General features: G+C 40.1%; 1 protein-coding gene across 7 annotated transcripts in view; it reads right to left on the bottom strand.

Moving 5' to 3' along the window:
• Positions 1-12,190, bottom strand: part of RTTN (rotatin) — a 178,148-nt gene that overhangs the window by 55,353 nt on the left and 110,605 nt on the right. For all 7 annotated transcript variants that reach the window (XR_014251465.1, XM_082415873.1, XM_082415874.1 and 4 more), the window contains 3 exons: positions 6,269-6,374; positions 5,425-5,522; positions 3,552-3,629 (listed from right to left, as the gene is read on the bottom strand). Coding sequence is in view for 6 of the 7 variants with exons in the window: in XM_082415873.1 (XP_082271999.1) it covers positions 3,552-3,629; positions 5,425-5,522; positions 6,269-6,374 (282 nt within the window). In the remaining variant the exon portion in view is untranslated. The remainder of the gene's footprint in view (positions 1-3,551; positions 3,630-5,424; positions 5,523-6,268; positions 6,375-12,190) is intronic.

Raw genomic sequence — 12,190 nt, 5'->3', positions numbered from 1 at the left:
TCTATATCTAATATGTGTGGTTAGACAGATAGATCAGAAGTAGACTACTGGGGCTTCCCTGGTGGCGCAGTGGTTGAGAATCTGCCTGCCAATGCAGGGGACACGGGTTCGAGCCCTGGTCTGGGAAGATCCCACATGCCGCGGAGCAACAAGGCCCGTGAGCCACAACTACTGAGCCTGCGCGTCTGGAGCCTGTGCTCCGCAACTAGAGAGGCCGCGATAGTGAGAGGCCCGCGCACCACGATGAAGAGTGGCCCCCGCTCGCCGCAACTGGAGAAAGCCCTCGCACAGAAACGAAGACCCAACACAGCCAAAAATAAATAAAGTAAAATAAATTAATTAAAAAAAAAAAAAAAAAAAAGAAGTAGACTACTGTTTTTAAATAAGCTGAATATGATAAACTTCAGTCAAAATATTATGCTAAATCAATCATTCTTAAGTAACTCAGTTTTTATTACGAAGATCAGTTACCGCTGGGACAATATTATGGATAAAATATAACTATTGGCAGTAAATGCAACAATTTTTTTAATGAACAGAATTACTAGGCAATTTGTAGACCCATGTGCACACGTGTGGGCCTTCATATAATGCCCTACACAATTTTATGGAGTATCAGTACTCCGTAAAGAGAGTAGGCAGGTTATCCCCAATGCTACTCCCCACTCTCCACAGGCTTGGAGCACAGCCCTACGACTGCCGCAGACGACCCTGCTTACTGTTTCACAGAGAAGACAGAAACGATGAGGTATGAGCTCCTTGTCTACTCCGCCGTTCCGTCCACACGGTCTATCTGTGTATCCCTGCATTCATCCTTCCTGCCTGGCAGTGAGGAATAGGTGCTCCTCTTTCGGCAGAGACTGATCCGTCCATCTGTGTTCTGGAACACAGCCCCGCGTGCCTCCTCAGGGATCTTTACCCATCTATTAGCTCTTCCCTTCCTGTCTCTTTAATAACTAGGCCCCGATTTGCTCATTTCTGTTTATATTTAAGCACTTTACATGTTAGGAGTAAACATACAGATTAGCTTCCTTTGATGCTGTATGTCCTAAATTATAAATGCTGCTTTTCAGAACCAAGCTTCTAGGAAGAGTACTCTTACTGCTGTCATTTCCCAGCTATTATTTAATCTTCAGCTTACTTCAATTTCTTTTCTGAACTGATGAGGCTGGTAAAATCGCTCCTACCTTTATAGCTGTCAAACCCTCAGGCACTGTGGCAACTAATAAGGGCTCTTTGTTCTTCATTTCCATGCAGTCCCCCTATCCTAGATCACCTCCAAACTCTCTCCAGCATTCCCTTCTCAGCTGTTTTCTGTCTCCTCTTAAATAGTTACATTTTCTGAGGATATGACCTAGGCTTTCACTATACGCTCTCTTGGGAAATTTCAACGATAGTCATGGCTACAAACACCTCTATGCACTGCTAACTCCTAAGATCCCCAGTCTGCGCTGCCCCTCAGAGTCCCAGAGCCATGTAATCCACTGACCACCAGCCACTTTCCACCCTGATAGCCCGAAGACACTTTACACTACGACGTGCGAACCCAACATGAGGATCCCTCAGGGCTGCACGCCGCTCTGTTAGGCACGCCTGCGGTAAACTTGAGCCTGGACGCCGTTCTACATCTCTCTTCTTTCTCCTCAGTCTCTCGCATTTGCTCCCCTCCCTCCTTCCCCACTCTCCCTGCCCGGCTAAGGTCTCGTCACCTCTTGCTGCACCAGCACATTCACCTCCTCTAACCTTGCCCGCTCTTCAGTCCATCTACCTCACAGCCCCGGTGACCTTTCCGGTATGGAAACTCCTCCGTGTCATACGTATAGACAGCGGGGTGGGGCGGGCGTGGGTGACTTGGTGAATCACCACAAGAGTGACCAACAGTTAGTGATGGGAGTGTGTCACACACCTCAGGTAAGTTGGAACAGGAAAAGAAATTAAGAATCTTTGCCCCCTAGAACTATGTTTATTCTCAAGAGTAATCTAAATATTCTTCTTTGGATTCCTTATTAAACAACTCGGAAATGCAGAAACACGTGACTTACGGAGAGATTACACTTTCATAGTTGGCTAATGTGTTACAAATGTGAACACTACACTTGCAACCAGTACCCAGGCGAGCATCTCGGCAGTCCACAGGCAGGTCCTACTTGGGAAGCGTGCTGGCGTGTTGCCTGAGCGAGGTGTCACGGACGCACACCAGCTGCACCCAGCCACAAGGACCCTAACGAGCTGAGTAAATGACACTCTATTTGGAGTAAAACGTTTGTGCCATTGGGGATCTTAATGGAATTGATCAATGCTTAATTCCCATCAAATTCCTTTGAATTGTAAACTGTGAGTCATGTGTCTTGAACAGATTATTTTACACAGTTTAAGGGATATGTGTTCAAGATGTTCATTTCCTAGGTATAGTATATATTTTCCAGTTTTATCACAACTAAAAACAAAAAAGGTAAGACATTTTTTTAAAAAAGAAAACTTCTGTAATTTATCTTCATCTTACTCATTTTCCATAATAATTCTGTGTGGAAGCTAGTTCTTCAAAAGTGTCGTATCACTATGACCAACCAAATCAAAGTGTTCCAGACACTATATCCTGTGTAACAGCACCAACGGTTGTGTTAAATGACAGCGTCAATGCTCACAGACAGAGCAAAACAACAGAGGGGCTGCGGCAGAGCTGGGAGTGAAGAACCTCCTGCACGTCAACAGGCCCACACGCGGCAACAGCAGTAAGCGATTTCTCCTCTGAAGCAGGAGACACCCTCATCTTCTTTCCTATGGATGCAGACACCTCTACTTATCCCCTTGGACAGCTGTCTAACAACCACCTTTGAAAAAATTCTGCCTTAAGATACATACATAGCCATGGGGCTTCCCTGGTGGTGCAGTGGTTAAGAACCCGTCTGCCAATGCAGGGGACATGGGTTCGAGCCCTGGTCTGGGAAGATTACCACATGCCGCGGAGCAACTAAGCCCGTGTGCCACAACTACTGAGCCCATACGCCGCAACTACTGAGCCCACGTGCCACAACTACTGAAGCCCGCAAGCCTAGAGCCCGTGCTCCGCAACAAAGAGAAGCCACCGCAATGAGAAGCCCACACACTGCAACGAAGAGTAGCCCCCGCTCACCACAACTTGAGAAAAGCCTGCGTGCAGCAACGAAGACCCAATGCAGCCAAAAATTAATTAATTAATTAAAAAAAAAAAAAAAGAGACATACACAGCCATTCATTCCATCTTAGTTAAAAAAAAAAAAAAACAACCGAAATGGCTACCAGTAGAAAAAAGGAGGCTCAAGTTTGCTTTAGCTGCCTGAAGTTAAAGTTTCAGTGATAAAACGCCGACATAAGAAATGTCATCAGGGTTGAGGAATTATGATAAGATTAGGTGCATCCATTTCTGAGAATGAACACTGAGCTTACAAACCAATCAACCGTGCATCAAAAAAAAAATTCAAAGAGTTTTCCATTTTCCCTAATTATCTCATATAAAATTTAAACTGTTTAATAACAGCATTATCAAAATTTTGAAAAGAAGCTCTACTTACTTTACATTCTTCATTTTGATAAAGACAATTTCTTAGAAGCTGCATGGCAATGCTTAACTCTTTAATAAAACCATCCTCCTGTTTAAACAAAAAGCAGTTGAAAAATGTGAACAACAATAGCATATTCCACTTTTTACATACAGTAATTCCTTCTCCCCTGGGTCACATTACAATGCAGCTATGCTCTCACTGTGCCTGACCACCATAGCTTTGAGGGAACTGACAGGCTAATGATCTCTGAAAGATGACCATATCTCGAGAAGCGCATCCACCAAGAAAAAGCTATTTCTGTTCTATCAAGCACAGAGGAACTGAGATATATAATAAGTTCCAGGTTTCATCTCGATAAAGTGAAGCAGGTACTGACTGGTTTTCAGTCATATCAGGTGTTGGCTGACACTCTCAATGATGAAGTAAAGGGCCTCTGCATGAGAGGAAAAAGGAAAAGAGGCAAGAAAAGAAACTGACAAACATATAAGCCCCTGGACCAATGAAATTATCAAATATGGCTTTTTCTTGGTTTCTTATCAAATGCAGTAGAAACTAGTTATTACATAGACTGCTGCAATAATGGTCTTAGATCTATATATATATATTATATGTATATACAATAGATATACTTATAAACATATACACATATTCACTTTCTCAGTAAGCCTGTGTGGCAGATCTTTTTAACCATAGTTATTAGTATTAACCATTGCTATTATATAAAAACTGTGTTATTTCCAACAGTTCAGATATGGAAGCAACCTAAGTGACCACTGACAGATGAATGGATTAAAAACATGTGGTGTATATATCCAATGGAATATTACTCAGTCACACACACACACACACACACACACACACACACACACACACACACAATCCTGCCATTTGCAGTAACACAGATGGACCCTGAGGGCACTATGCTAAGTTAAAGAAGTCAGACAGAGAAAGACAAATGTTGCATGATTACACCCACATGTGGAATATAAAAAACAAACAAACAAACAAAAAACCCCAAAACAAATGAACAAACCAAACAAAATAAAAACAAACACGGAGATACAGAGACCAGAGCAGTGGTTACCAGAAAGGGAAGGGATGAGGGGGAGGGCAAAAAGGGTAAAGGGAGTCAACTCTACAGTGACAGATGGAAACTAAACTTTTGGTGATGAGTGTGGTGTAGCGTATACAGAAATAGAAATATAATGTTGTACACATGAAACATATAATGTTATAAACCAATGTAATCTCAATACAAAATATAATTTTTTTAAAAACCTGTGTTATTTCAAGTTTACCATGAAAATGCAGTTTGAACATGAGTCCAGCAGACTCAACGCTTAAAAGAGACATTCAGAAGTCATGGAAGGAAATAAACACGGATTAGGAATACCAGCTCTGCAACCACGCAGATACGGGGCAAACAGTGGCTTTATCCATTCTTAGTCATGTGACTGTGGTGTCATGAGTGTGCAGGGGATAATAAACATGAAATGTTTAGAATAGTGCCTACCATATAGAAAACACTTAGGAAGTTATCTCATTCCTAGTGAACCTATGAGAGAAAGATTTTCTTTTTGTAGTATAAAAACGTATCACGCACACTCCAAAATGCTTATAACAACAACATATAATATATAAATCTCATTAAAAGATTTTCAAGTGAGAACTAAGAGAGAGAGACACACACACACACACACACAAACCCCAAATGCAAACCTGCTAATGTAGAAATCCCATTCATTTATTTGGCTGTACCTTTCTTCTAAAACAGACACTCATTTCAACCAAACATTGGTGTCATTTATAAGCACAAGGATACTGGAGAGACGGTCTCTACGTATGGCCCTTCCTGCCTCCCAGAGCTTGAGAATTCAGTCACCTTTTTCTTCAGTGCTGCCCTCCCAGGCCTCAGAGATTCCAGGTTCAGCTGTGCGTGAATGTGCTTCATCTGCTCCACGCAACTGTCTATTAGATGGGCTGAAAGGCAAAATCCAAAACAATCAAAAGGATATTCCATTTCCGAAAAAGTTAAAACTACACATAACAAACTCTCAAAAAAATAACATTTTCTATTTCCAACCAACTTCATTTTCGCACTTTCAGTGAGACGTTAATGAATCAGAGGATAAAAACGTAAGAGAACTAAAATGCTAAAGCCCACTTGTTTTCAACTTAGTATGATACCACCCACGTCTCATTTACGTTGGAGGCGTGCAGAGTTTGTTTCAGTAGCAAAGTCACAACTCAAATTAGTGGGCTTGATGTTGCTGCTTGATGTTCTCTTTCATCTCTAAGACCTGTGCTCCCTGATTCCAGATGAGAAATTATGACACACTAGAGGGGAAATTTCTACGAAAATATAGGATCATCTAATGCAGTTGTTATTACTATCAAAACTACGTGATTTCTTCACGTGTACAATATGTAGTTAGTATTATGAAATTGAGTGATGTGCTACTTTTAAAAGCTTCTCTAATATTTAGATATAGATTCTCTGGAGTCAGAGTCATTACACAGAAAATAATCTACGTGTGTAATCTTTTTATTTTAAAAGTAATGCATGTTTACTATGTTTCTGTACAGGGAAAATAAAACCTGTATTTTTTTTTACTGACACTAAAGCTCTTTACACTCTGAGTCCAAAGAAAATTAAAACGAACAGGCAGTAAAATATACGAATTGAAAGCATGCCATAAAAAGAGCTGATGCGTCAGGTGGCTCACCCTTCAGCGCGTGTTTCTGTGCTCTTCTACTGACGGCCAGAAGCGACATCAGCGCATTCACAGCGACTCTTTTCAGGACATCTCTGGAGGATTTTCCTTCATAACACTGCAAAGAACATATATCAAACTGCCTTCGAGAAAAACTTAAGCTGGAGCAAAATGGTTGTGAATAAAAGATGCATTCCATTTAAAAGCTATGGTTAGTTTTCAACTATTCCATGAAATTCACTGGAATCTGATGAATTATTAAGATTTGAGAATCCTCTGTGTGGATAAGACTGAATAAGAAATTTATAATATGGAAAAGAACAAAAATCATTCTCAAAGCCTCATCATCTAAAGAAAAAAGCTATGTTTAGCACTAACACATAGCAAGTTTATGCACTTAATCAAATTCACCAGGGAATATATGAACACGTGTAATTTATTTAAAAGGGCCCTTGGAAAACTGTGGAATTGGAGAACTGTTATCAAATTCCTCCTGTCTTCTTCTTGAGACACATTCCCCTCCCTCAATTTCTACTCAATGTACCCCTGTATCTCAGGTGATTTGGTTCCTTACATCTTTCATTTCTATAGCAACATTAACCTATCATGTGGCATGTTTTCCAAAAAAAATATTACTTAATTTTTTGACTTTCACATAAATGAAAAATCACTTGTAATTTTGAAAATGCTGATATTTTGGTATATTTCCTTTATACATTTGAATTTATGAGTTAAAAATCTTTCATTATAAAAAATTCAAGTATGTGTAAGAGTAGAAAAAACAGGATAACAAACCCTCATACTCTTGTAAAACATTTTAGGCTGAAGTATTTTAAAGTAAACAGTAGATATCATAAAATGGCACACTCCAGTATACATAACCATAAAGCCATTATCATGCCTAATCTACTTATCAATAATTTCTTGGTATCAGCTAATATGCAGTCAAAATTCAGATTTTTCTCTTTTGTCTCAAAAATGTCTTCTCACAGTTGGCTTATTGGAATCGGGACCCAATGGAGCCTTCACATCATATCTGTACATTATATCGCCTATGATCACCTGCCTCTTCCCCCCTACCCCACCCCACCCACCAGGGTTTTTCACTGTTGTTGTTGAGACGTTGAATAAACCAAATCAGTCATCCTACAGAATGGCTCACATTATGGAACAGTCTATTTTCTTCCTTGTAATGATTTTAATTTGTCTTCTCTCCTTTGTTATTTCCCATTTACTGGGTGTTTTAGCTCTAAAGGGTTGAATAGATTCAGGTGAATTTTTCGTGGTAAGATTCTCATGTGGATATACGAGTACATTTTTATTACAAGTTCAAGGGGTTCATAAGTGCAAGTTGAAGAATCTAGAAGTTCTTCATTTGGTTTATAAATATTAGATATCATTCAAAGTCATAACTTTTCCTTCTACCATAATTTAAAAATGATCCAGCTTTATAGTATTATTAAAATTAAGCTTAAATGACATAATTTTACATAAAATATAATACAGCATAATTACACAGGTGCAACTCCATTTACAATTCCAGCCCGGCCTACACTTGGCAGCGTGACACAGGAGGAGCCTGCAGGGTAGAGTGGGGGGCCTCCCAGCCCTCCCACCAGGGGCAGTGATTCCATCTTAAATATCTCACTTAAGTCGCTGCCTCGAACCAGGCAGGTCCCTGTCCGGCCAATGTTAGCTATTAAATGGCCAGGCCAGGGATGCTTGATAAAGACCATGCTGAGTGTGACCATGAGAAAGGGGTGAAAAGGCAGTGAAGTGTTATAGGATGATGAATATCTATGGAGTATAATCATTATAGTTAACTATGAGAATCCCAATTTGTCTATAAACAATCTTCACCATTAATAGGAAAACTGCTCTCACAAACACATCCTTATTGAACTTGCACGTATTAGTGATTTGAGAAAAACAAAACTGAGCTCATTGAAAAACACTACTCATCTACTATCTGCAGCAATGAGGGAAAAAAGGAGGTAAGAGTTCTAGGGAAAGAGTTGTGTACACAGATGTGTCTTTTATTCTCTCGTGAAATCTCATTAAAATGACAGAAATAGGATTAAACACACACAGACACACACACACGTGCATGTGCAAGTCTGGAAACTAGAAAGTCGATGGATGAATGAATGGCCAATGCATTCGCAGGCCTGAGAATCCAGATTCTAAGCGGTGAGTGAGAAAAACAGAGTATCACCCCAGTCCATACACTGAATTGACAACGGCTGAGGAAACTTAGTACCATGTACCCCGGGAAGTGAGAGTGAAGGAGGACTGTTTGAAAAATCTCTGAGAAGCAGTTACATGACCAGATTCTTCCCATCAGGCTCTGTGCAGTCAAGCCACTCTTCCTCCCCAATCCTTGTAAAAAACTGGAGGTTTAGTCTCTGGAGAGGATGAGTTAGAAGGATTCTAAACTGGCAGAGATTCGGCATCTGTGTAGGCGAGGGTGTTCTACCAAAAACAAGGAAGGATTAAGTGAAACTGTTCAAATGAAATTCTAAGACCCCAGCTCTCTCCAACTTTGCTGCAGAATAGCTGGCAGGTGGGTTTTCAACCCCAGGCAGGAGGTCGGAAGCTTCCTCTCTCGGGAATGTGACAGGCTCACCGAGACTGGGTCACAAAACGACCCAGCCAGATCCCTCCCGCACAGAGCCTGCAGCTCGCCAGCGCCGCTCACATGCTCAGAGCAGCCGCCTGCTTTACGCCTCCCGGTTTAAAATATAACGGACAACCAAGATTACCAGACATCTGACAAAAGCTCCCACAGCAGGGGATAGAGAACAAAATAATGGGAGGAAAAAGAAGAAAAGAGAGATTATGCAGGAAGAAGAAAACTTAACAAAAGTTCCCAGCACACAGAGCCTATAAAGTGGAGGGAATGTCAATGAAGTCATTAAAAAACAGGAGTTTACAGATGAAAAGAACCCCCCAGAATGCCCAGCACAACAGAAAAAAGAGACCCACACCTAGGTACTTCATCAGGAAAATGCAGAATATTAGGGACAAAAAAAAAATTCTAAAAACTTCCAGGAGAGAGATACCAGGAATCACAATGACTTCAGAATTCTCTACAGTAACATGAAAAGTTAAAGGAAATAGACGAATGCTTTCAAAACTCTGAAGTGAATGATTTCCAGTCCAGAATTCTCACTTGGCCAAACTATAAATTAAATGGAAGCGTGACTAGATTTCCAAAAAGCCTCCTATGCGCCTTTTCTCTGGAAGCTGCTGGAAAAGAAACTCTACCAAAAGAAGGCATGGGGCACAGGGGGTCACAGGAGAAGGCAGAGAGGTGAAGGAATTCCCCAGGAAGGAAGTGAATGGAGACCCCAGGATAACACTGGGCACCAAGCAGGTCAAAAGGAATCGGGAGTCATTTCTTCCGGAAGATGAAGCTGATACAAGTTCTGACATTTCTGAATATACTAGGAAGACATTCAATGGCTGGCAAAGAACAAGGAGCTTTCCAGTGATAAGAGAAAACTCATCAAATGAAAAATAATACAATTACCTCTAAGGAAAAAGAAAGCTGTGCAGGAAAAGAAAGGTGAACACTGCAACATGGTTCAATTGTGTATACCGTTTTCACAGTTTAACACTACACCCTGCCTAATCCTAGTCAATGTGAAGCTATATAATACTGGGGGAATGAGAGGGAAACCCACCGTGGTTGGGTAGGTAGGTGGAACATGGAAAGAGAGTTAAAAGTCTCATTTTCCACACCAGAAAATCAACAGAGTCCAAAACTAAATAATCAAGATAAAGAAATACAAGCATGTTATTTAGAGACATGGAAGGGAAACTATAAAATAATAAGCTAAAGAGGTACAAGGAGTCACCTCTGAGAAGAGGGAAATGAGAGAAGGTGGCAGAAGTTCCCTACTTTGGTTAAAAATACTTACAAAACTGGCACTCTAAAATGTGTAGGTGGTAAAACTGGTATGAAAACCCAAAACTTAAAAAAAAAAAAAAAAAGAAAGAAAGAAAGAAAGAGAGAACTAACCTCTAGTAAATCCACACACTTTTCAACATAGACCGAAGGCCAGAGCACAGGATTTAATTTCGTCTCCCACTTAGCTCTTACTGCAGACAAGGAGTTGTGAGCGTCAGGGCAGGACACCCTGTAAGGGTGAGGAGCCGGGGGCAGGAGGGGAGGCTAAGATTCCACATACAACAGGTGAAGTGACAGACAACTAGCTACTGGATGATGCAGACACGCAAAACAAATCAAGAGGATACAGAGCGAGAAACCATAGGCAGAAAGAAAACAAGAGGACTCAATGTAATTTGTTTAAATATTATGCAGTTTTTGATATAACTCCTCCTATATACTAGGTGATCTAGACTTTTTGCTTTCTTTCCACAAGGTACTAAAGTAGAGAAAAGCCTTTTTAATTACAGTGAACATTCACTAACACAGCAGAATCTCAAATATATAACAAGTCTTCTCTCCAACAGATTTACTGTTGAATTTTACCACTCACTAAGCAGTAGTGCAAAACATACCTCCTAAAATGTGACATAAGAGTTTGCTGTTTCCTTGCATTACTATCCTCAGATATCATATCAAATAAAAAGAGTAAAAATAATCCAACATATCAATTACAGACAAGACCTATTATAGAGATAGCTTTACTAATCTTGTTATCTATATGTATCTGCAAATGAAACATATTGAGTATCTCACTAGAGAAGGCAAAATCTCCATTAAGTCAAATGTGTTCAATATTTTATGTTCAAAAGACAGCTAACAGTTTCTGACCTGAAACCACCCTGAAACTGCCTCAAAACAGAATTACAAAAATTATGGAAAAATAAACATACGTGATTTAAGAGATGAGTACCAAATGCAAACTTTCAACATGTACCATCTGTAGGATACTGCTGTAAAGCAGCCATTACAAAAGATTCTCTGTCAAGACATTTTAACTGAAGTTACAAACAATATAATAATTTATCAGGAGACGGAGAATTTTAGAGCCAGCAGAAACTGAGCAATAATGTAATACAATCCTACCATTTTGCATCGAAGAACCGAATAAGAAAAGGTTAAGTGATATGCCTAAGGTCACACGTCTAATATTTTTTGAGTAAAGTTTTACAGAAAATTTAAATACACCTTTGAAGGGCAATTTCAGAATACTATTTTTTCTGATAATTTAAAGACTATAGTTTACTTTGCTTTATATAACTCCCGGCACAATTCATGGCCCACATGGATATATATTAAGAAACATATGCGATTTATTATAATGTGTTGCTGCTTAATGCATTCTAACAATATTTTAATTCACATATCATCTTTATGCAGGGCACTGTAAAGAAAACACAGTATCTGCAGTTTAACAAGTTCATTAATAAACGCCCCATCTCATGTCAGGCATACGTTTTTCTCATAAACTGTCACAGGTAAATTCCTTTCTCTCCTTTGTCTTAAATTTCTGTGCCCTTCTAACAAAAGTCACATATTCATATTCTACTGTTTACATGAGCAAGAAGAGTATGATGTATAAGGAAACACGATTTAAGTAACTGGTTAACATATCCATATCCACACAGATCTTGTATCTTTTGCAATGTGGAAGAAATAGGGAGGAAAGTTAGCTAATCATCAGGAAAACCACTGAGATACCCTCTGTTTCCCTGAAGAGGAAAACACGTTGGCACGAGCAAAGGCCCCTTGCCCAGGAGAAGAGTGTTCTGCCAAAGCCAAAGTTGGGAAACTGGTAATGACTTCTCATCGGGGCTGGGGGAGAACTTCGGTAAAGTGTACATTTTAGTTTCCTGCTTATAACACAGTGGTCCTTCGGTATCCACAGAGGATTGGTTCCAGGATCCCCGTGAACCCCAAAATCTGCGGAGGGTCAAGTCCCTCACATAAAATGGTGAAGTATTTGCATATAACCTAGGCAC

This window comes from Balaenoptera physalus (assembly GCF_965194825.1).
Source record: "Balaenoptera physalus genome assembly, chromosome: 12".
Taxonomy (NCBI): Eukaryota; Metazoa; Chordata; class Mammalia; order Artiodactyla; family Balaenopteridae; genus Balaenoptera; species Balaenoptera physalus.
Note: the sequence above shows the minus strand (reverse complement) of the source record. Positions and strands in the feature narration are given on the sequence as shown.